This window comes from Sceloporus undulatus, chromosome 2 (genome assembly GCF_019175285.1).
Source record: "Sceloporus undulatus isolate JIND9_A2432 ecotype Alabama chromosome 2, SceUnd_v1.1, whole genome shotgun sequence".
NCBI lineage: Eukaryota > Metazoa > Chordata > Lepidosauria > Squamata > Phrynosomatidae > Sceloporus > Sceloporus undulatus.
In genome coordinates, this window is record NC_056523.1 from 295,737,374 (window position 1) to 295,763,918 (window position 26,545).

At 41.3% G+C, this 26,545-nt stretch overlaps 1 protein-coding gene across 4 annotated transcripts in view; it reads right to left on the reverse strand.

Moving 5' to 3' along the window:
* Positions 1-3,249: 3,249 nt before the first annotated feature.
* The window catches only part of LOC121924305 (regulator of G protein signaling 7 binding protein), a 73,244-nt gene continuing 49,948 nt past the window's right edge, over positions 3,250-26,545 (reverse strand). For all 4 annotated transcript variants that reach the window (XM_042455646.1, XM_042455648.1, XM_042455647.1 and 1 more), the window contains 4 exons: positions 18,664-18,794; positions 8,649-8,796; positions 5,609-5,679; positions 3,250-4,291 (listed from right to left, as the gene is read on the reverse strand). In XM_042455646.1, the coding sequence (XP_042311580.1) occupies positions 4,194-4,291; positions 5,609-5,679; positions 8,649-8,796; positions 18,664-18,794 (448 nt within the window). In that variant the 3' untranslated portion in view covers positions 3,250-4,193. The remainder of the gene's footprint in view (positions 4,292-5,608; positions 5,680-8,648; positions 8,797-18,663; positions 18,795-26,545) is intronic.

The window sequence follows — 26,545 nt, forward strand, 5'->3', positions numbered from 1 at the left end:
TTTCTAGAGATGTTGATTATTATGAACTTGTGCAGTCCTCATCTACCAAAATGCTTTCCTTATTATGATGGTAATTGCAAGTGATAGAGCAGCAAGCAAGGACTATCAAAAATATTGATCTCTAGTGTCATCAGCAACATACAAATGATTTGTGATAGGCCAAAAGTATACAGTTGCCAACTTTGTGGCTTGGGAAGAAATCTATGAAGCATAGAGGATAATCTGGTGTATTTTATACAGTATAGAATATATGGTGTAAGAGATAAGACAGAAGGCTAGATGTAAACTATTGGTATAACTATTTAGATAATAGTTGTATAGGGTTTTCAGCACAATTTAAATTCAGCTACTCTACACTGGGGTGAATAGGTTGACTATTTGTGCAAACTTTCTCTTCCCTCTCCCCCTGAATAATTTCTTCCCATCAGAACTCACACTGAAATAATTCATCTAACACAAAGAATCTAGAAGATTTTTCTTCTTCTGTAGCCTTCTTGTGCACCATTTTTACTTGCTCACTGCATAAGAATAATGTGTATTAAATTGACTGATGTAATACATTTATCTTCTAGCTTGTGCTGCAGTTTTTATAATACTTAGGTGGAAGGATATGTATGAAAAGGATTATCTTTTTGTTACAGGAGCAAATTGCAGGTGGAAAGAGGAACTGAGGACCAGATGCACAGGTGTATTAAACATGTAATTTGGCGCTTAATTTTTTTAAAAACAAAAACAAAAACCTTATTTTAAACTGTTGGGGTAAAAGAAGGAAGGAATTGGATCACAGCATGGGGAAGCAGGAAGATACTAACCCACTGAAGCATGCATCTGGAATGAGAAGGAAGCTGGGATGGGAGATGCCACCTCTTCCTATCTCAGGTTCACTGAATGTAAGCCAGTCTCCTCTGACTCCCATCACCATGTTGTTGCATCATAGTCAAAGGGCTATGTGGTGTGGATAATAAGGAAAGGTAAAGAGAGATGAGTTTATTAAAGGGACTATGGACCATATATCTATCCCCTTGTGTCTGGGCATCATTGTATACATAACATTTTGCAGTTGTGATCCTAAATACACTTACTATGCTCCCTCAAAAAGAGTGGGACATCTGAGTAGATTTTCTGTAATCCAATGCTGTTAAATAACAAGTACAGGGCTCCCCCGGGTTACGAAATTAATTCGTTCCGCGGCGCCATTCGTAACCCGAAAAGCATTCGCAAGCCGAAGCCCCATAGGCGCTAATAGCGAAAGCCGCAATTTGGTGCGAAAAAGCGCCGAAAAGCACCAAAAATTTTTTCGTAACCCGAAATAACCTTCGTAACCCGGAACAGTTTTTTTTAATGGATTTTTTTCGTAACCCGGAAATTTCGTAACGCGGCGCATTCGTATCCCGGGGTACCAGTGTACAGCAAATCTTAAGCGATCTGTTCCAGTTTGTCAGTACTTTAGCTCAGAGCTTGGAAAACATACTTTTGGGGACTTCAGCTCCCAGAGTCCCCCATCCAGCTTGGTCAGTGTGAGTTGTAGTCCACCCTAACCCTTTCAAGCTCTGATAGCTGTATTTGGATGTTGAAACTACTGTTACATGCATCCCCCATTGTATGAGGAAGAGGGTGAAACTGTGCCTGCAGTGTTACTCCACAATGAACAGTCTGCCATCTATATGTCAGGAATGTACCTTTGCAATAGCCAGCCTACTCTACACATTAATTAGAACTCTGATCATGAAGTGGAAAGATCACATAGGGAGCCTCCACACGTATAACAGGTTCTTTGCTGCAAATGCTACAAATAGAACATGAAGGGTGGTGGTGGCCAGTAGGAACACATCCCTGCTCTTGCTTTTATCGTGATGGGGAAAGCATAGGAGTGAATATGCCACAAAGGATATTGTTACACAATCTCTTGCTGCACAAACTTCTCTTTACCTATCACTAGAGACTCAGTAGAGGATTGGGCTTCCCATTTGGAAGGAGTTTCTTTTTCTGTATAAAAGGCCAGCCACTACTGCGACACCCTAGGCTTCCAAGAACTCAGACTTGACTTGATAGTGCTGCTCTAGTCCACATTAGCCATGTCACTGTTTGGGGAAAAAACAGAGGAGAAGTGAAGCAACCTGAGCCTCAAAGTGCCAGCTGAATAGGTAGCCCATTTCTTTCCTTCGTCAGATTTCCCATGTAGTGGAGGCAAGAGAGGACCAAAGCAATGGAGCCTTGGTCTCAGTTCACTGGATCAGTTCCTGTGCCACCCTCATTTCCTTATGTGGGGATAGAGTTTCTGATAGGGCCCTCATCCCGAGGATTCTGTGGGCTGGGATTTCACCTTCCTTGACTTTGGGATTAATAGATTAATATGTGATGTTATTGCTCCTTTGAGTGACTGAAGTGGTGCTCAAATAAGAATCCATCATACAGATGAAATAACATGATCTGACACCCTTTCTCCAGCCTAACCTTGAAGTCAATCAACTAACCCACATTGGTCAACCTGGATATCCATCTAAAAATTGCAAGGCTGAAAGCTGAAAAAAACCATCTTCCAAGGACTCAGATGTGCCTAGACAGTGTTGCTCTAGTCTAAATTAAACACAAAAGGGCAGAAGCCATACAGAGTTTCCATCTGTAACTCACTTCAGAGCTTATTGCTCCGCTCAAATAACCTGTTTTACCTCATCTGAATTCAAGCCTAAATTGGGAGGTAGCTGGGTCCTACCACAAGGATTTTGCCACTGAAGCCACCAGCTGAGTACAGCCCAGCTGAAGCCCAGGTCCCAGGTGAGCTCCGGTGGCCATTTTTCCAAGTCGGAAAGCTCCCGGCTTCGAAATAAGGCCACTGAAGCTCTCCTGGGACCTGGGCTGCACTCACCCAGTAGCTTTGGTGGTAAAATCCTTGCTGCTTCCCGATTTAGGCTTGAATTCGCATGAGGTAAACTGGGTTATTTAAGGGGAGCGATAAGCTCCTTCATCTGTCAGGTTCAACTCTCTCTTTTGCTATATTCCAAGACAAAAGGGGAAATGTGTGAGATGAGATGAAGGAGAAAACGTAGCAGGCAAAAGTAGGATTAACACTCCACCTCTCATCACTTCTTTGCTGGAAATTATGCTTTCATCTCTTGATGCTTTGCATATATGGAAGTGAAACAAAAAGGAAACCATTAATTCTGGTAGGATTTTAACAGAGTAGTCAGTCAAATGAAATTTGGGGAAGTCATTCATGATATTCAGCAATACAATTACCAAAGAAACGTATTTTAATTTAACTAAAAATATTTATTAACAATGTAAAATGTTTAATATTTTACAAGTAGAGCTACATCTGGCATGCCCTATAAGCAGTAACACTAAGTTGATGTTCAGACACCATGCTTCAACCTTTAATGGAAACAAAATGGGATAATCTGCTTTAAATCTGTGGATTTTACTGTTTCCTACACCATTTCTTAAATGCTGAAATCCTTTCTTCCCAAAGTAGAAATAGATACATTTGTGGAGGCTGGGGTTAAAAAGTAAATTAGCTATTTCTATGCATTGTACAATATGTAGATATAATTATCTGATATTTACAGGAACAACATATCAATGTTATGTTGCTTGTGAGTTAGAAATTAAGATACTGTATTTATGGAGATTCATATAAGCTGAGATACAGAGTGGAAGACTAAATATGAATGAGAGCACAAAAAGCAATAGGAGAGTTTGTGCATGTTCTCTTAAGATATTGGCTCTGTTTATTTTAGCTGTTTAGAATTTGAGCATAGGTTTGCTGTTCTAAATAGTTTTCTATGGATTAGGATTGTTTAATAGAATATATTCAAATAGTTTAACATCATACTAGCAAGAGCTATAGTCATAAGTATTGTACTGTACACAATCAGTGGTGGTTTTTACACTAAATTAAAAAAACCTCTGCATGTTTTATTTCATAATTAAAATATTTGCATCTGATAACACAATGGTTTAAAGTGGACATGCAGTATGGCATTAAAAAAAGTTTAAAAATATTTTTAATGTTAAATTGGATTCTGGATTTGGTTCTCATCAGCAACAACTGTAAAACTTTCAAAAAGGAGGGAAGAAATATAATTAGGGCAGTGTAGAAAACATACACAATCACTTAGAGCATTTAGGTTTATCCCGATAAAGGTCAAATTGTATTGGCTGTTAATCATCTGTGCACTTCTGTATTGGGTCATCTAGCTTGAGACAAGACAGCACAGTCCAAAGAATCGCCGCTTCCGTCTCCGCACTAATGGATAAGGAGTCGGAGTCAAGTTGAGGAGGCTGCTATCATCTGTAAAGTTTTTTTTTAAAGAAGAAGTCAGAATTACACCAAGCAGAAATCAAGCATTTACAGAAAACAGTAACCAAGCAAGATATTCTAGAAGGATAGCTCTTTCTGAGCCTTTAGTTTAGGAACAGAAAGAGAGACATGATAGAACTATATTCAATTATGCATGATCTGCATAACATCTAAAGTTTGAGAACAGAATCATTGCCTAACGGACAGAATCCTGTTTATGGTTTACACTTGCCTATGTTGCCCTACAGCAGGGGTAGGCAACTACATGGTCCAGACAATGGTTACCCTAGCACAAGCCCAAATACCTCAGATATCACTACCTCTTTCCATTTTGAGAGGTTCTGCAGAGGAAAACCGATGTATTTGGAGGTTGCATAGGGCTATACTCTAGCCTTTCACACCTCATCCAAAATCTACCTCCCACATTGCAGCTGTAAAGCCTGGGATAGAAGGGTACATGCCACTCAAGCTGCTTCTTTTTACCAGCAGGGAATGGAGGGGAAGAAAGCAATGAAGAATGGTTATCTTGGCTTAGAGGGGGAAGGATATGAAAGCACACTCTCCGGTGGCATACACTCTCCTATCCCCCTCAGACTACGCTGTTTGATCTATTTCCCCCTTCCTCCCTTCTCTATTGGTAAGCAGCAACAAAGGCTTCTCCCTTGCTTGACAGCTCTGTGTGAGTGTGTGTAGGAGGTTTTGGATGGGTCACAAAGTGCTAGAGAATAATTGTGCTCCACTGAAAAAGAGACACACATGTGGGTGTGCAAACATGTCAGTCACAGGATTCTGGTTACGGTATTTAGACAAAAAACAAAGTTTTTCATGTAAGTGTTTTTTTTTTACACAAATGCTCCCTTTCAAATGTGAAAAATAATTGAAAATTGCAAAAGCATACAAAGGCCTAAATTCTGTTGTTAGTCTGGACTCCCATAGACCCAATGAATCAATGGGTCTTACCTACATGTTGACTCAACATTCAACAATATATTGAATGGGTGTACAAACGTTGGTACTAACCAACAGGATGCCAGTCATAATTTCATCCAGCACAGAGAAAACATGAATTTTTTAGTCTTTGAATGAGAACAAAATAAAGAAAGCTTTATATCTGTATGAATAAGTAGATGGAAGACCCTTCCTGGAATGACAGGCAGCTGTTGTACTGTATAATTGTTTTAGTGGAACATTTATAAGTGCCAACCATTTTCTGTGTTAACATATGAAGGCATTCATTTTCCATTCCTGAAAGAAACTGTGCTTGACCACTTAAATATCCACTTATTACAAATGAAAAGAAAAGCTTACCTTGATTTTTCAGTGGCAAAGGCATAGTCTCCCTGAGTTTACTTAAAAGGTTTTTCATTTCTCTCATATCCCTGCAGAAATGAACCAAAGAACTAATGAAATATAATAAATATTAGTTAAGATTAGATAAAAATCCCTCCTATATTTCAGGATTACAAGAATGCTTCTATGATTTCAGATTTTTAAAAAATAAATAAAAACAATCTGCATATTTCAGGATTACAAGAATGATTCTACAATTGAACTGAGGAATTCCCAAAATTTTCAGTGAACAAGTGATACAAGTCTAATTAGAAACACCATTAACCTAAGAACAAGTTGAGTCTCTCTTATCTGGAATTCCAAAATCCAAAATTTTCTTCATTGACAGCTGAGATAGTGACACCTTTGCTTTCTGATGGTTCAGTGTACACAAACTTTGTTTCATGCACAAAATTATTAAACATATTATGCATAAAATTATCTCCAAGCTATGTATATAAGGTGTATATGAAACATAAATGAATTTTGTGTTTAGACTTGTCCCATCTCCAAAATATTTCATTAAGTATATACAAATATTCCAGAATCAATAAAATAAAATAAAATAAAATAAAAAATCCAGCATCCAAACCAAGCATTTCGGATAAGGGAGACTCAGCCTGTATAAATATCTTCTACCAACATGATCAGTAATTAAAGTTTAGGGAGGAAGAATGAGAGAACTATGAAGATTATTAACACCTATTCATAAATACTCATCAAACAGCATATGTACACTGTTCAGCATCCTCTCTAACACAGACCATGTAAGACTGTTAACTGGAATCAATTATCTGTTTTGGATAGCAAAGACAGGTACTTTTCAGTTATAGCAGTCAAGATTTTCTGAACAGTTTCTCAAGGAGAGTTTGTCTGTCCCCATCACTGCTTGCTTTGATGGGAGTAATGAACCTATGACTTTGGATGTTGCTGAACTACAACTCCCATCATCCTTCACTATTGCCTGGGGTGCTGGGACTGAAGGAAAGTGAAGTGTAACAAAAGCTGGAGAGCCACAGGTTCCTCACTTTTCATGTTCAACTAACTGTAAAACTAGCTTGAATCCAGATAACTTTTAATAATAATAATAATAATAATAATAATAATAATAATAATAATAATAAAAATAATATGTTTTATTTATATACCGCTATTCCAAAGATCATAGCGGTGAACAGCAAGTAAGCTAATTAGCAAGTAAGCTAATTTGCCCCCAACAGTCTGGGTACTCATTTTAGCGACCTCGGAAGGATGCAAGCCTGAGTCGAGCTTGGGCCCTTTTGCTGGTCTTGAACTCGCAACCTTGTGGTTTTGAGTGAATGGCTGCAGTACAGGCATTTAACCACTGCGCCACCAGGGCTTTTGTGTTCATACCTTATGTTTTAATTCTGCTTTTAGATTTTTCTGTAGATTCAAATGATTTTTATTTCTAATGATGCCAGTGAATTTTCATTGTGCTATAAGAAGACTTGAATATATTATAGAAAGGGAGGACATAAATTTCAATATTTAATAAATAAAAGGCAGTGTATTGTAATGCACGTTATCAAGATATAACAACCAACTGCACTGTTTTCCTTCACTTCTGATCTCTAATTATTTTAATTCAATCTTATTAACATGGTGTTTCAATAGATCTTTATAGATAAACCAAGTCTCCTTCAACAAGTAATCATTCTCGAGCAATGCTTCATGTGGTGATGCCCAACTTGGTATTTTCATACAGGTAATACCAAGGTTTGCAATTTTTGGAAGCCAGAACTGGTAAAAGTGGATTCCCATTGTTGTAACCAGATACAACACGGTTATACCAGTGCTGAAACCTCTGAAAGACTCTGGACCTCACAGCTGCTGTACTCATTTTTTGCCTGACTATGAGACACAGCCAGATGCTCGGACAGTCTTGCCGACTTCCCATGGCCACATGAGAAGTGGAGTTTCATGGTTTGTTGGGGGTGGTGATATCACTATATCACTATAACATAGGTCCACATGTGGAACTACCACGCTACACTGAGCCATGCTGAACTGCAGCTAAATAAGCAACAGTCAGTAGCAATTAACAATTATTAAGTCTAAGTGAAGAATGGATGCAAAATGAATTGATAAATATAGAATCCCAGGCCTATAAAATAAATCACAGTACAGTGGGCCCTTTGTATCTGCTGGGGTTTGGTTGCAGGCTGACATCATGATGTCCTACTATATACAATGGCATATATCAGTGGTTCCCAAACTTTGGTCTTCCAGGTGTTTTGGACTTCAACTCCCAAAAGCCCCAGCCAGCTTGGTCAGCTATCAGAAATTCTGGGTTGTGAAGTCCAAAACATCTGGAAGACCAAAGTTTGGGTGCCACTGGCATGTACTGTACAATAGTGGCCCTTATAAAGAACAGCAAAATCAAGCTTTGCTTTTTGGATTTCTTTCTCTTTTGGGGGGGGGATATTTTCAAGCCATGGCTGGTGGAATCTGTGGGTGCAGAATCCATGGATACAGAGGGACGATTGAATGCCACTTGTCATTTTAAACATACATGTATCAGCGTATTAAGTATGTTAGCTATATTTCTAATAAACAAATTTGGTAGAATTTTGACTATGCCATAAATGGTTCTTTCTCTGGTTCAGCCTAGTCTCCTCTCCTGTCCCACTACTGCCCAGGTGTCTAGTCCTATTTAGTCAGCAATAGTGCCTATCTGGGGAGCAGAAGCTGAAGGACTGAAGTCTGTCATTCTAACTCCACCTTTTTTTATCAACAGCAATCTGACAAAAGCTACTGGCACAAACAATTGGTATGTCATTGCTAGCCCAAGGTTCTAGTAATGACATACCAATGTAGCCCAAAACCCCCACAAAAAAACCAATCTGTGTCTCTTAGTGTTGGGGAGCTGATTGTATAGCCCACACTCCTCACTGAACAAAAGTATGAATTGATAAAGACTACTTACACATATGTAGCATTTTTGCTAAAATTTAAGTGGAAAAAAGTTTAATTGGCTCAAATTAGAAATACTACGTACTTCTCTGTGTTTTCAATATCTGTGGAAACCTGGCATAAATGTTGCTGGATGTCTGTTGGTGAAGATGAGGTGTCTTCTAAAATAGGAACTTCTGAACTCTCCTCTATTTTACTGTCGATGATCTTGGGTGCTGCACAAGTCTCCAACCCTTTCATAGCAAGAACAAGACAGAACAAAATCTAATCACAAACAATTTATGCTCACATCTCCTATCAACTGCAATGTTAGAAATTGTTTTATTTCATATTATAAAAACCAGGCATCCACACCAACCAAAGGAATTCTGAGGCACTGGTGGACGGGGTGCTGCATGATGACATGTCCAGCCCCCTCCCATTTGTGATCTGTGGTGTGACAAGAAGTTATGACAGGACTCCACGGGAATGTCTATTAGTATATGTTGTACTGCATTCTACTTGTGGGAAGGGGCTTGATGCATCATGCTTCAGCACCCTGCTTGCCAGCACCACAAAAGTACTACAGTTGGTAGGATTGCATTATTTTTAAAGTGCATCACAGCTACATCTTCCAGGCAGTGTCTCAGCCAACGATTATAATTAAAAAGTGGGGGAAATCCACACAAATAAATCAGCACAATGTTAAAATAGTTGAAAAACATTTAATAAAATCTGTGAAATTTAAAGGGCTCAACAGATGGTCCCTAAGGGGCTGGTTCGTGCTGCCCCAAGAAGCCTCGGATGGGGGCCGCGGCAACCGCACGCCACAGTCCTGATCTGGCCTTTCCACAGTGCAAAAAGAAGCCTCAAAAAGTGGCTCCTTTTCACGCCTTACCCACAGTGGTGGTGGCTTTTTGGCGCTGCTTTGGAGCAGCATGTTTAAACGTTGTGCCGTGATGTCCCCAGCCGGGCAGTTGAGTACATGGCATAAAATGCTGGTCTATAGAGGTTCTAACTGGCATTAAAAGCCATCTGTGAATAGTATGAAATATACATTTCCTAAATGAGGCTTGATACTGATTTATAAGTGGCATGGACCATATTTTGACTCATTGTTTTTCTGAAAGAGAAAAATTGAGGTAAAGGTCCCACAGTATTCATGTACCATACCCTCTTTCATATGTTTATTTAATTATATCTTTATCTAAATTCTAGATATCAGCCCTTTAATTGTTGAAAAGGGGGGCTCTTGGTACCTGTGTGTGAGTAATTAGAAAAACACCAAACTGGTGCTTTTTGAAATCACCCGTTTAAAATCATACAGCTTTGTGAAAATCTATTCCAATGATAATGCTTTACCCATTATAAATAAGCCTTTAATCCTATACAATCTTCTCTCTTTTCATCTTTCATGTTGTTTATATTTGCCTCCACATTCAGAACTCAAATAAGCAATAAAAAGGGCACACTGCAAGGGATAAAACATTGGAGTAAGTCTTCTGTGCGTTCCTCATTGCCAAAAAATGTGAGGTTGATAATACTATTTAGTTTACCTTTATAGAAATGTAGCCATACAATAAATTGTTAAACAAAGAGGAATCTTCATTCTCCATCTGAATTCATGCTATATCTTTCTCTCCCCAATAAATTTGCAAATTTATTTTAACTGCATTATAAATAGTAATATTTCACTGTATTGTTGGCAGGACTGTGGTGCAACTGGTATGATAGATCACATGAGGCTGCATTGTCTGAAGATGGAATAGAGTAATTCATTTTGAATTACCGGGGGTGGCGGACCTGTTAGGATGGTCCACCCTCGAAGGCTGATGGAACCCAAAAGGTTCCAGGAAGCTTTAGAGGGGTACATGGTTGGAAGTGACGGCGACTCTGTTGATGCCCTGACTTGTATTTGGAATACCGGTCTCTCTAGGGCTATACACAGTATCGCTCCCAAGCACCCTCTCAGGCCCGCTTCCAAACGTAAGCCCTGGTATACGGAAGATCTCCGGGCGAGGAAGCGGGAACTGCGACGGCTAGAGTGCCGTTGGCGGAAACACCTTCGCTTAGACGACAAGGCTCTCCTAGACCAACTGTTAGAGGACTACGGAGAGGCGATACGAGCAGCTAAGAACTCGTTCTATGGTGCTCGTGTCGCGTCCGCGGAGTCTCGTCCAGCAGAGTTGTTCAGGGTGGTGAGGGAGCTAACTCAGCTCCCTCCTGCCCCGAACCAGATCCTTGAACCTTCTAAGGCCTGCTGCAACCAATTTAATAACTTCTTCGTGGATAAAACCTCTCGGATAAGCGAAGGTCTTAACGCCAACATTCAAGCAGAACCTAGAGTAGAGGCGTCCAGAGCCTCCGTGGACTCCATTAAACTGGATCGGTTTGAGTTGGTAAGTACCGATGATGTGGACAAGATCCTCGGAAGTGTTCGGAAGACAACTTGCTCTCTCGATCCCTGTCCCTCATGGCTAGCGGCCCAGGGGGGACCGGCGGTAACTTTATTGCTACGCCGGATTATTAACACATCTTTGAGGGAAGGGCAATTTCCATCTGAACTAAAATTGGCCATAGTAAAACCTTTATTAAAAAAGCCCTCCCTCGACCCCCTGGTACATAACAATTATCGGCCAGTTTCGCTGGGGAAGGTGATTGAGAGGGCGGTTGCAATCCAGCTTCAGGCGGTCTTGGATGAAACGGATTATCTGGACCCATTTCAAACTGGCTTCCGGGCGGGTTACGGGGTTGAGACGGCCATGGTCGCCTTGGTCGATGATCTCCGTCTGGGCATCGACAGGGGAAGCGTGTCCCTGTTGGTGCTCTTGGACATCTCAGCGGCTTTCGATACCATAGACCATGGTATCCTTCTGGGACGCCTGGCAGAGGTGGGAATCGGGGGCACTGCGCTCCAGTGGTTCCGGTCTTACCTCTCTGGGAGGTCCCAGATGGTGCAGCTGGGAGACGTGTGCTCCGATGAGAGGGCCCTTATAACTGGGGTCCCTCAAGGAGCCATTCTGTCTCCCATGCTATTTAACATTTACATGAAACCGCTGGGAGAGATCATCCGGAGTCATGGGGCGCGGGGTTATCAATACGCTGATGACACCCAAATAATTTTCTCTATGTCTCCGACTGATGCAGTGACCGGGGATGGTGTCTCTCCTCTCGTGGCCTGTCTGGAGTCAGTAATGGGCTGGATGAGGGAAAACCGACTCAAGCTGAATCCAGAGAAAACGGAGGTACTTGTGATAGGTTCCCCTGGTCCAGGAATGGCGGTAGTTCCACCTGTCCTGAACGGGGTCACGCTCCCTGTGAAGGACTCTGTGCGCAGTCTGGGGGTGCTTCTTGACTCGTCGCTTCACCTGACTGCTCAGGTGAATGCGACGGTCAAGAACACCTGTTATCAGCTTCGACTTATTCGCCAGCTGCGCCCATACCTGGCCCAGAGGGACCTTGAAACGGTAGTACATGCTCTGGTAACCTCGAGATTGGATTTCTGCAACGCACTCTACATGGGGCAACCCTTATACCAAACCCGGAAGCTACAAATGGTACAGAATATGGCAGCCAGGCTGGTCACTGGAACTTCCAGGGCCAGCCATATTACACCGGTGCTTAAAGATCTGCATTGGCTGCCTATTCGCTTCCGGGCACAATATAAGGTGTTGGTGATGACCTATAAAGCCCTAAATGGCTTGGGCCCAGGATACCTGAAGGACCGCCTCTCCCCGTACATTCCGTCCCGCACCCTCAGAATATCTGGGCAGCAACTACTTAAGGTGCCAGGGGCTAGGTTGACCTCCACCGTGAGGAAGACATTTTCCATTGCCGCCCCAGCCCTTTGGAACATGCTGCCCACAGAGCTCCGCTCGGCCACCTCCCTGGCCCAATTTAGAAAGGACCTAAAAACCTTTCTATTTCAGCTTGCATTCCCCGATTAAAGTCCAGTGGGCCTCCCTTCCTCTTCTGTGGCAAAGAGGACTGGCTAACGGGGTTTTTATTCTGTTTGTATGTAATTGTTTGTAACCCTGATGTATATGTTGTTTGATATTTTGCTGTCAACCGCCCTGATCTATGGAAGGGCGGTATAAAAATAAAAAATTTATTATTATTATTATTATTATTTTGTGAAGAAAATAACGCAACAAGGAGTGACACCTTAGAGGGGCTATATTATTATTAATCATTTTGAAGGGGTAAATGGAAATGTTTTATTCACAAAGAGCTTATTGCTATATTGCTGGGGCCTTCACAGTTAGAAATTACAAGACCATGAAAAATACTGCGAGATTTTTTATTTCAACACTGGCTGGACAATATGTGGGGAGTTGCTCTTTGAGTAAGGCTGACTTGCAGAATCTAAAGAGCTGGGGGAATTGGGGAAAAAAGAGACATGTTTGCTACAGTTTTGTCTTCTTTTATTTCATCAATAACTCAGGGGCTGTACATACAGCCCTGAACGGGTGGCCTCCAGCCGCCCCTTCCCTAGCTGGATCAGGGCTACGGCAGTCAGTTGATCTGGCCTATCCACGGCGCTGGAGGAGTGCCATGATGCCGCCCTCCATGTGGAGTGGCATGCGGCATCATGGCACCCTGGGGGCAGAGTCAGGGTGTGCATCATGGAGATGCTACGCCCCAACTCCATCCCTCAGCCAGCCCAAAGTGCCGATCTGGACAGGGCCTCAGCTACAATCATATGTGGTCTATCATCCAATCAATTAGCATGTTGAGTCTCATCTCTTTAAGATGAGTATACTATTACAGGAATATAATGTAAGTGCTTTGAGTGTTGGACTATGACTGGAGACCAGGGTTAGATTCCCAGCTCGGCCATGAAATCCATTGGTTGACCTCGGGCATGTCATATGCTCTCAGCCTCAGGGGAAGTCAGTGGCAGACCTTCTCTGAACAAATCTTGCCATGATAGAAAATTCCATGATAGGGTTGCCTTAGGGTTACCATAGGTTGGGAACAACTTGAAGGCACATAACAACAACAAATGTAAATGCAATTTTTATGATGCTTGGTTAACTGTCTTCTTGTTCTTCTTTCTTTCTTTTGCTCTGGTGGCTGTATTGATTTGTTGTTATGGTGGAATCAGACTTATGGATGTGATCCCTATGTAGTTATGATTGTGGCACTATTGCATGCTTTAAAGTAGAATTATGAAATCAGAACACATTGTTTAACCAGTGCATTCTTTCACTGCTCCCTTATTCCTAATGTAAAGAATAAAAAACTCTGGGTCAGAATCCTGTTGGGTCTTAAAGACTTTGTAGATGGACCTATGTCTGCAGGAATTAGAATTTTGAAGTTGTGTAACATTTATGTGCCTTGTGCACAAATGAACATTGCATACCACTGTGCACCAGATGCTCTTGCTGGTGTCCTGTTACATACCTTCGTAATTTAGTGAAGAGGTTTCTTAGCACCTGTACTATGTAGCTAGGTAGATGTAAAATTGCATAAAATAACAGATCATATAGAACTGTGGTGCTTAATTTTTACAAATTCTCTTCCTTGTCTAAAATATAAAATTAAGAGTGATGCTAGCAAAGCTTTCTTCTTTATGCAACACACAAAATACAAATTGTGCAATGGATTTCAATTTCTGAGGCTATTGTAGTGTGCCTGGCCCATAAAGTTAGGTGCAGCACAGCATTTATTTTGGTGTGTCCTCGGTGTACCGTATCTAGATCATTTTGAATTTCCATCAGAGAAGCACTGTAGCACAGCCTGTCCCTGATGCACGCACACAGTTTTTCCCGATGGGCACATTTCTTTCTTTTCTTCTTGAAAGTACCTGCTTGGTGATATTTCTGCAAGCGTACATCACATTGATTTTTGTGGTTCTTTTAAGCAAAATGTTATGCTTTAGGAAGCATTTGTCTAATAGGTGAGGTATCTTGCTCATATTAACACTAATAGTTTGAGTCAAAAAGGGTAAAATGAAAAAGTGATGGGCTCCTTCTTCCAGATTCACAAAGAAAAAGCAGAAGAAGGAAAGGACTTACATGGGTAATTTAAAAGCTCCCCTTGCTCAAGGACTCCTTCTAATTGAATTAGTATTGCAGATTTAAGCCTAATAGACAGCTGAGCATACAGCTGCAGAACAATGAATCCTTTCAGACATCTTTGGTGCCAGTTGTACACCCACAAAACAATAAATACTGGTGTCCTGCTGTCCATCAGCAATTTCCACTTGAGAAGGACTTGATGCCTCCAGGAACTTGTTCCACATTTTCAGTGTGGCAGGATGTATATGAAGGGGTTCTGCAGTGGCATCTGTGTACGGAGAGCTAAATGCCTCATATATACCCTACCTTCATAATAAGACTACTGACAAACTATCTTTAAAAAGTACCCAAAGCTTTCTTGGCAATTGCTTCCTTTTTTGATTGTCAGTATTGATCACCAGATTACTTTTCTTTCCATGCTTGTTTGCTTTTAAAACAAGCATAGGAATGTGGCTTTAGAACATGGGAAGAGCCAAAGACGTACATGAGTTGTATGAGCAACTAGTTTTTCAAAGATTGCTGAACGATCAACTCCTATTGCTTCCATTCAGAATTCCAATGAGCAATTCTGTGAGCTGTAGTTCAAACTCTCTATAGAGTAGAAGGCCTTACACAGACACTCAGAAGGAAGCTTACTTTGAAATATTTTAGGCTTTGAATGACAGATACCAGACTCGTTATGTAACACTGTGTGTGTGTGTGTGTATGCTCATGCACATGTCTGCTTAGGATATCCAAGATGCCCAGAAACAGCTTAAGTCATTCTTATGTTTCTAATTTTAAAAATGTAATGCCTTTGTTCAATTAATTCATCCTAAATTTTAAAAGGTATATTATTATATAATATTATACAGTATATCATTATCTATTATATATAGCCAAGAAATATGTTATATATAGTCTAGAGATCAGAAGACTAGGACCCAAAAGAACCTGAAGTGTAAAGATATATAAATATATATGTAAAAAGCAGGCACAACAGGTCACCCTAAAGGCTTGATGAATGAGGAGGGAAATGGTGGCTATTTTATCAGGGGGAGGGGGAGTAAAGGCAAGAGGTAAGGTGCAGCATTAACTCGTATCAAAAAAAGATCCATCCCTTTCTCTCAGTAAAGTGGTGAAAGGTGTGAGCTTATTTAGTTCTAGGAGAACCTAAAAGAAGCACCAACCCCCTCTACTCTCTTGACACTCCTTTGAGGGGAACTGCCCAAGATTTGCAGCTGCTGCTATTTTTCCACCCAGGCATTAAAAAAGGCCAGAGGTGACATTGTGGCAGAGAGAGTGCTTCTTTTAGGTTCTCCCATGACAGAGCTAAAGTTAAAAAAATGTACAGTTAAAAAGCTGTGTGTGTGAGTGCCTTCAAGCTACGTATCGATTTATAGATACCCCATGAATTTCTAGGGGTTTTTTTGGCAAGGAATACTCACAGGTAGTTTTGCCAGTTCCTTCCTCTGAAATATAGTGTACAGCACTTGGTATTCATTGGTGGTCTCTCACCCAGACAGGGTCAATCCTGCTTAGATTCCAAGATTAGACCAGATCTGGTGCCTTTAGGGTATTTAGGTCCCCTACATTTATTTAAAACTTTGTTATAAATAAAATAGATCCTATTGAGGGAAAGCATGTTGCCAAATTTCCTAGTACTGCTTTACCAGCAGGAATTAACAAAGATCAGATGAAGGGATTTCTTGCATGGCTTATAAGTGCCTTCTGGTGGAAGGAGGGCCAGCACAAATCACAGGCAGTGACAGTCTGTCTCCAAAGGCTCGGATCCTGCTCTAGCTTAGTGTATGGAAGAGGGGTATAATATTTGCAAAAGCTCTGAATTCAAACAGCAATTTAGTGCTTTTTTTTAAAGAGGAGTTGTTTTTATTTGGAGCTGCTTATTGTCCTGTAGAAGAAGATTCCTAACTTTCCTCTTGTAGGTCAGCTCCCTGCAGGAAGAGTTTGAACCTGGAAAGCTCTCTGAACTTTACAAGAGATATAAAAAGTAGCAAAGCCCCCCCCCCCCCGCCCCCCCCAGGCTTTGATTCTCCAGGGTTGCTCTATACCCACGAGGCAGGTGAAGTCAGCAAAGCGCTGAACTCCAGTCTGCTTCTGCTAAGCACCTGTCTGCACGCACTTCTTTTCCAGCACAGGTCTGACTGTGCCATATGCGTCCATGAGTGCAAACATTTGCTCAGTCCTTTTATGCCCTCAGGAACATATCCCTGAATAAGCAAGTTGTGCACCGATGTGTAAGGGTAGCCTGCTGGAGTTCTCAATGGAAAACTGCACAGAAGGCTCAACCAGATGGCACACATCCAGAACTCCACCAAAATCAGCAGTGCCAGGCAGAAAACATACTGTGAAATGTAGTGATGAACTTGCTAGATGCTGGTCTATGTTGCCAAACACACTAGCTACTTCAGAGGACTATGCAAAAGGGCACTGAGGGGAATAACAGCAACCATTAAAAGCTTTTTAAAAACCACACTGGCTTTCCAAAATAGCAATGGTGAAGTCTTCTTGACATATGCAAGTGTAAGTCTACGTTATGCCTGAATATGACTTGCTTTGGCCATTGTGGAAGTTAGCATTCTCATTTATATTCCACAATAACCAAAGCCCTACCAGGACTCACTGTTCTTCTATGATAGTCACATTGATTGGTCAGTCTTTGATAGGTGGAGAGCAACATTCAGAGAATTCAGGGACCAGATGGGCCTCATTGGTAAGAGCAATTCATAAACCATAACTAAAATGCCATTTAATCATATAAAAATAAATTGTTAACATCTCTGAAGATGCCAGACACAGATGCTGGTGAAACTTCAGGAATAAACTCTTCCAGAACATGGACACATAGCCTGAAAAATTCACAAAAACCTATAGACACTGGCCGTGAAAACCTTTGACTTCAAACTGTTAACAGTTCAGTTCTCTGCTTCTTCCACAGTTATAGAATATGTCACAGTCTCTATTCATAGCAGAAACCGGAAATATTCCTTTCTGGAGTACAACACCCAGAAATTCATAGGCATTTTGGCTGGAAGAAATCCAGAAGATATAGTTCAAAATATAATTTTAGCTCTAGATCATAGCAATCAGTACAGAAAACTGGAATATAAATATAGGTCCCACTGAGAGTGGAGATAATCCATGATGTGCCCAGATGTCCATGACCAAAGGAGTCATGATTGCTGGTCGAAATTCCTCTTTGTCAACTGCGTTACCCACTAATGTGGGAACCAAATCCATAGAAAGGAACCATTAAATATAAAATATATTAATATTTTGTAATAATATTTTGATCTTCAGACTCTACCTGGGGCATATTTAGATGGCAGCACTAAAGAAGAACTGATGTATGAAAGGAAACTGCTATATCTGTTTATGGGGCAAAGGATAAAGATATGGAAACGTTATCTTTGTAATTCCTGCACAGGTGTGAGTTCTACCTGTGAATATGGTGGTAGAGAAGAAGGAGAACAGGATAAACATGGTGTAGGGGAAAATATTCACTGCCTTTAACTTCTTGGGGGAAAGATGGGATATCAATATAATCTACCAATCCAGCAGACAATGGCACATTTTAATGATTTTAAATTACCTACTTAAGTTTTATCTTGTAATGACTTATGAGGAGTAAGAGTGATGTAGTAATTTTAGCTTTGGACCCATGATAGGGTCACCTTAGGGTCGCCATAGGTCAAAAATGACTTAAAGGTACACAACAACAACAACTACCACCTATGGCTGATACTTTGCTTCTTTCTTATTTCAGTGAAAGAGACAAATTCATGTACAAATTATTCTGGAGGTGTGGATCCACCCACTCAAATGAAACTATTAGTGCAGCCTAAGTATGCAAGAGCTCCCTTCCAGTATACACTGGAGTGCACACAGAGATCTCAAGTGAGCTCTAAGGGTGAATGGACATGCATTTGTGTAATAAATTAACCAGAACAGAATAGAAGAGACTCGTGTATCCTATTAGCAGACTGGCTGGATAATAACAGATAAAGGTGACATGTTACTTGTCCTGTTTCACAGACAGCCAGTAATGACTGCAGTAAATGAAAATAGATCAAGGTGATTTACAATGTATATAAATACCTTTCCGATGAAGCTGAAGCGATCCAAGTAGGCATATGGATTTTAGCATCTCTGTTGTGTACATTTCTAAGCAACACTGCAACTGGATAAACAGTCTACAGATTTCAGGATGAATCTCCCCATCTTCTGGGCTGCAACAATATATAAAAAAACCAACAGAAAATGTTATCATTCTTGTTTTCCAAAGCTTTGGGGATTTTAATTTAATAAATGATACATTTCTGTCATTTTGCTTTATTCATATTGTTTTTGCATTATGTCCAGATAATCTGTTTTATAAATGTATTGTAGACTTTTATATTTGCATTACTCTATCCTCCTTCTGTATGTGCACATGGTATATTTCAGACTGTATGCTTCTGGTAGGGTTGGCTATTTTTTGTTGTAACTTTACTTGTAAAAGGCCAGGTAGACTGATGATGCTGTAGACACTGATGATGATGATGATATAGCCAACCAAGGCTTCCTCTTTCTTTCTTTTCATCTATTTATGTATGCTAGACTAACATACCCTCCTGCTCCCTCCCAATTTTGGAAAAAATGCACAAATCAAATCATTCTAAAGACAACAGTGATTGTGTACAATTTCATAGTCAAGAGTTAAAGGTTTTAGTGTTTGCATTATAGCATACAGAACAATCCAAAGACTGGCAGTTTAGCTACAACATACTTTCCCACTGGAAACCTGAAAACTGAATGAGACCATACCAAACCAATTAACATTTAAATCAAGAAACAAGGAGGCAAAGACCAAATATTATTCCCAACTCGGAATGCAATTCTCTAGTTGTTTAGGATGTTTATTTCATCTTGCACATGAGAACAGACAATTTCAAAAGTTTCATCCCCACCATGTGGGATTTTTTTCAATACTCCCCCCCCGCCCTATTTCAGGACTTTTTTGCCAAAAAATCTCCACTCGTTCAAAATGAAACAAAACCAAACCACATTTGAACATAAAAAAGTGAAATACATGTTTTTTGTGCAAAACATTTATTTTTGTGTGAATGCAAAAAACAAGTTTCCCCTTCCACAAGTGAATTTTTCACAAAGAAGGCTTGACTAATTTTCTCAATGCGGTGTCTGATTTGTTGAGCACCCCTTTTCATCAAAGATGAGAAAACCTATTTTTGTTCTTTACAACCCACAGAATAATAATAATAATAATAATAATCTTTATTTCTATCCCGCCTTTCCACGAAAGTGATCAAAGCGGCTTACAAAAATACAGTTAAAACATTAGTATATAAAAATTTAAAAAGACATTACTAGGGGATATAAACAGGAAATGAAACATGAAACGAAACAAGAAATGAAACATATCACATTCATCAGGGGCTAAATAAGCGACAATTTTTACAGAATGTGGGGTCAAAAAACAGAGAGCAAGGGGCAGAACAAAAAGAAGAACACAATTAGCTAAAGTGAAAAAGCCAGCTGAAATAAATATGTTTTTAATTGTTTCTTAAAAGAAACTAGTGATGCAGAGGAGCGGAGCTCTATGGGAAGCTCATTCCACAGTGAAGGGGCAACAACAGTAAAAGCCCTCTGTGAGGTCCTTACCAGATGAAATTTAGGGACCTCTAACAGATTTGTCCCAGAAGATCTGAGTGTGCGGGGCGGATTGTATGGGGAGAGGCAGTCCTCTAAGTACCCTGGGCCCAAGCCATTTAGGGCTTTATAGGTTAAAACCAACACCTTGTATTGAGCTCGGAAGCGAACAGGCAGCCAGTGAAGATCTTTTAAAATAGGAGTTATATGGTCTGTCCTGGAACTACCAGTGACCAATCTGGCTGGCATGTTCTGCACCAACTGTAGCTTCCGGGTTTGGTACAAGGGTTGCCCCATGTAGAGCGCATTGCAGAAATCCAAACGAGAGGTTACCAAAGCATGTACAACAGTTTCAAGGTGCCGACGATCCAGGTAGGGGCGCAGCTGGCGTATCAGCCGAAGCTGATAACAAGCACTCCTAACTGTCGCATCCACCTGCGAAGTCAGCTGGAGCGACGAGTCAAGGAGTACCCCCAGACTGCGCACCGAGTCCTTCAAGGAGAGCGTGACCCCGTTCAGGATCGGATGACAAATTTCACCACCCGGGACCGGGGAACCAATCGCCAGTACTTCCGTTTTCCCTGGATTCACACTGAGTTTGTTTTCCCTCATCCAGCCCATTACTGACGCCAGACAGGCATCTAGAGGAGAGATGCCATCCTTAGTTACTGCATCAGTCGGAGACACAGAGAAAATTATTTGGGTGTCATCAGCGTACTGATAACACCGCGCCCCGTGTCTCCGGATGATCTCTCCCAGCGGTTTCATGTAGATGTTAAAAAGCATAGGGGACAAAATCGCTCCCTGAGGGACACCAGATGTAAGGGCCCTCTTATCGGAGCGACAGTCCCCCAGCTCCACCATCTGGAATCTACCCGAGAGGTAGGACCGGAACCACTGCAAAGCAGTGCCCCCGATACCCAACTCCCCCAGGCGTTCCAGAAGGATACCATGGTCGATGGTATCGAAAGCCGCTGAGATGTCGAGGAGCACTAACAGGGACACGCTTCCCCTGTCCATGCTCAGACGGAGGTCATCAACTAAGGTGACCATGGCAGTCTCAACTCCATAGCCCGCCCGGAAGCCAGTTTGAAATGGGTCCAGAAAATCGGTGTCATCCAAGATCGATTGAAGCTGGAAGGCGACTGCTCTCTCGATCACCTTCCCCAAAAAAGGTAACAGCGAGATGGGCCGATAGTTGTTGTGAATCAGGGGGTCTAAGGAGGGTTTCTTAAGCAAGGGTTTAACCACTGCTATTTTCAGATTAGATGGAAACTGACCCTCTCTTAGAGATGTATTGACGATGCGGTGCAACATAGTCAACACCACATCTCCCCCCTGAGCTGCCAACCATGAGGGACAGGGATCAAGAGAGCACGTCGTCTTCCTAACGCTTCGAAGGATCTTGTCCACTTCATCGGTACTAACAAACTCAAAGTGATCCAGTGTAACTGGGGCCACGGACGCTTCGGACGCCTCTCTTACAGGATCTGCATAAATACTGGTGTCAAGATCAGCCCTGATCTGAGAGATTTTATCCGCAAAGAAGTTGTTAGAATCGTCACAGCAGGCTTTAGATGATACCAGAATAGGGCTCAGGGAAGGAGGGAGCTGGGTTAGCTCCCTCACAACCCTGAACAGCTCAGCTGGACGCGACTCTGCGGACACAATACGTGCAGCATAGAACGAATTCTTTGCTGCACCTATTGCCACTCCGTAGGCTTTCAAATGGGAGCGAAGGAGTGTCCTGTCAGATAAGCGCTGATGTCTTCGCCAGTTACGCTCTAGTCGTTGCACAACCCGCTTCCTTATCCTGACATCTTCCTTATACCAAGGATGTTTATTGGAAGCAGGCCGGTAAGGACGCTTGGGAGCGACACTGTGTATAGCCCTGGAGAGATTAGTATCCCAGATGTTAACCAGGGCATCAACAGAATCGCCGTCAGTGCCAGTCGTATACCCCTCTAGGGCTTCTTGGAACCTTTTGGGTTCCATCAGCCTTCGAGGGTGGACCATTCTAATAGGTCCGCCACCCCCGGGGGAGCTTAAGGTAGAAGCCTTGATTCGAGCCTCAACCAAGAAATGATCCGTCCATGACAAGGGAGAGATGTTAGAAATCTCTACCCACGGAGCCTCCATATCCGTACTAAAGATCACATCAAGGGTATTACCAGCGCAGTGCGTAGGCCCTGAGACTAATTGAGACAGGCCCATGGCTGTCATGGTAGTCATGAACTCCCGAGCAGCACCTGTTGGAACTTCACTGGCCTCGAAAGGGATGTTGAGGTCTCCCAAGACAAGAAGCCTAGGAGACTCCAACACCAGTTCCGAGACCAGCTGTGTCAGCTCGGCCAGGGAATCTGTTAGCGCACGGGGTGGCCTGTAGACCAACAGAATCCCCAGACTGTCTCTAGCCCTCACAAATTCTCACTGATTCAATTTGTTGTTGTCGTGTGTCTCCAAATAATTTTTGACTTATGTTGACTCTAGAGCAAACCTATCCTGGGTATTTCTTGGCATGATTGTTCAGAGGGCATTTGCCATTGCCATCCTCTGGGGCTGAAAGAGTGTGACATATATTCTGTATTTTATGCTCAGATGGAATTTGAACCCTGGTCTTCCAAGTCGTAGTCCAGTGCTGGCCCCCACACTAATTCAATAGGTTTAGTCTAATTGGAACTAACAATCTGATTTAACTTTAAAAATCCATGGAAGAAGCCTACACTCATCTGGGGATACTACCTTCTTCCTTTTTCTTGGTCCTGTGTTAGATATGGAAGAGAGAGCAATGTGCTAAAAGCCTATAGCTCTGAAAGGCTCTGCAAGGTTTGCTGATCAAATTCCAGACAATCCCTAGATTTCTCAGATTTAGGTGCAGAAAAATAATAAAACATTTATATACCTAGGATAGAAGAAAATGACTTCTTTTACTGAAATCAGTGTTTATCTATTCAGTTTCCATAGTATATAGTATAAGAGGCTCTAATCAATCAGAATTTCTGACTCGGGTCCAAAACACACTGCAGAAACAATCCAGTTTGAAACTGCTTTAACTGCCCTGGCTCAGGGCTAGGGAATCCTGTTGTTTGTTCTGGCAGCAGAGCTATCTGGCGGAGAAGCCTAAATGTCTCACAAAACTACCATTTCCAGAATTCCCTAGCATTGAGCCATGGCAGTTAAAGCAGGTTCAAACTAGACTATTTCTGTAGTGTGTTTTGGGCTTCTGGCCAGTAAAAAATGATACTGTTACCATAATTTAGAGAGTCAGCATTGTGTAGTGGTCTGGTGTTGGACTATGGCTGTTATTGTGTGGCTTTAGTCATTCCCAACTAATGGCGACCCTTAGGTGAATCTATCATGGTGTTTTCTGGGGCTGAGAGTATGTGACTTCCCAAGATCACCCAGTTGGTTTCTATGGCCAGTGGGGAATGGAACCCTGATCTCCAGAGTCCTAGTCCAACACTCACATTACTACACCACACTGGCTCTCTAAATATGTAAGTAAATATATGAAGAAGGAACCATGATACTAATCCTCAGAAATAGAAGGAGAGTTTGTCAGCAAGAACAAATCCAGGGATTGATGTTCTATCACACAGTATAAAAAACAACCACTACCAAGTGATCAACAGATTCTGAGGGATTTAAGAAACTGGGGCTTGATATAATGCCATTTTCTTCAATGTTGTCAAATTATCTTTTTTAAAAAACCAAGCTAGCTGCACTGTATAATGATAATAGCATTGCACTAAAAACAGAAATGATCACACACAGTAATGGCTGATTTCTGTCAAAGGTTAATTTCATCATGGATTAAACTCTGCTTGGAGCAGGAAATGTTACACAAATCTAGAGTAATTGCCAACTTTAACAATCTCTTCTCTCTTCCTACTTTCTACCCTCTCACCCATTTGCTTCTACCAGCAACCTCTGGAGACGTGATCCAATGCGGATTTCATGCCCTGGCACCGCAGCACCTCCGTTGACATGCTATTTCTGCCAATGTAAGGTTACTGCTGACTTCCATTCTTAAATGCATGGTCTTCATCTTCATTGATTTCTTCTGAAAATCACCCCCATGAGAGCAAAATATCATATTCAAAACCTAGCTTCTACAAAAATAAACTTAGGAAGTATCCCTGGTGGTTATACAGTTTAGACCTGTTCTTTGTACAATGTTTGAAATTTTGCAAGGCCAGATATAGGCTACATTTACAGTGCAGAATTAATGACATCTGACACCTCTTTAACTGCCATGACTCAATACTATGGAATTCTGGAATTTGTAGTTTTGGGAGATATTTAGCCTTCTCTGTCAGAGCTACAGCAGTGCCACAGCAAACTACACTGGGCCCTTGTTATCTGCTGGGGTTTGGTTCCAGGAACCCCCATCAATAACAAAATGTGTTTATGCTCAAGTCCCATTAAATGCAATGGCATAGCAAAATGGTGCCCCTTATATAAAATGGGGAAATCAAGGTTTGATATTTGAAATTTATACCTTTTAAAAAAATATTTTCAAGCCGTGGATGCTTGAATCCATGTATAAAAAAATCTGAGGATAAGGAGGGCCAACTGTACAAATTCCAGGATTCTACTGGATGGAGCCATGACATTAAAGCAGTATCAAACTGCATTAATTCTGCACTATGGCAGCAGCCTATAAGATGTTTTGGGCCCTGAAGCAGGTCCAAAACAGAGTGCTCTTTCCCCCAATTTCTAGGATTAGTGGCACAGAAATTAAATGAATAAATGGAATGTAAATAAATACAGAAAGTGTGTATTTCTGATATACAGAATGCCAGAGAAATACAGAACATCGATCCCAGCACAAAAATGATGTGTGAGCTCATTTTTTAAATTAATACAGGTTGAGTCTTCCTTATCTAGAATTCCAAAATGCAAAATATTCCAAAATCCAAAATTGTCCACATCTGTGGCAGAGATAGTGACATCTTTGCCTTCTGATGGCTCAGTGTACACACATTTTGTTTCATGCACACACACAAAAAATATTATGTACCTGTATACAATTACATTCAGGCTATGTGTACAAGCTGTACATGAAAAATAAATGAATTTTGGATTTAGACTATAGCCTAACAGAATCCTCTCTTTGCTCCCCTTTCTACAGGACAGTGGGAGGTGTGGGCAAAACTGAACAAGAATTGGACAGGTTACAGCCTCAACACCTATGTTTCAGCATGTTCTTGAGAGATCATGATGACCTTTTAGGAACACTAGGTCAGGTTTTCAGGAAAAAAGGAGTGAAGACCATAGGTTTGTGGATGATGCAAGTAATAGGACAATCCAATGTAAATGGGTCTACTAATTTCTCCCTTCTTCCACCTTCTACATTTCCTCTTGCACCAAGAGACAAAGCAGGTCTCATTGCACTGAAGAAGTTGGGCAACTCTTTCTGCTTACCCCCTGCTGTGTTTCCATTTAAACTTTCCTGTCCATCCATCCTGAGGTTATCCTGACCCAATCACTATTTTTGTGTCACTAAAGTTAAAACCATCACACAGTCCACAATCTCATTGTTGATTTCTGATAGAAGCCTTTGTTATTGGATCAGCTAGCCCCATTCCCAGAGGCTAGTTTTCAGGTATAAATTTTGGTCCCAAAATCTAAGTTGTTTGGACACACAGTATGCATACAGTTCTTTCAAGTTGTCTTCTGTGTATGTTCTGTGTTGCCCTTAGACCCCAATCTGAGTCACTCTTACTTTCTGTGGTCTCTTCTTTGGACAGGTAAATAACGCCCTCTCTAATCCCCTCAAACCCCTCTATTCCCCTTTCAAACCTCACTTTCAGTTAACTCTTAATGCTGTGTCTGTTTGAATTGCTATTTTGTTTGTGTTTGTGATTGCATTCTGCCTTTTTCTAATAAAATCTTCAAATCACCAAAATCTGGAATTCTTCTCAATTGTAACCATATACTTTCCATCCCTATAATCCCTGCATATTTGTTAGACCTCTTAACATTAGAAAAACCCTACTGAACCAAACCAAAAGCCCCATGTGGTGCAGCATTCCTTTTGTACAATGGTCAGCCATATCCCTGTGGTAAACCTGCAGCAGGTCATAATTGCAATAATGACTGCCTCTTGAGTTCACCACCAATTGATATACAGATACATGCTACTTCTAATAGTGGAAATAATATGTCGTTAAGGAATATGAGATTAGTTAGATTTTCCCCCCAGAATGGGTTGGGCTTCCTGTGCTTAAGAGCTTAGCACACCACTTACAAGGGTTCTCAGCTGTAGCTCATCCACTATTTACAATTTAGGTACCAGACTGAAGTTACAGGAAGGCCTGATGCTGAT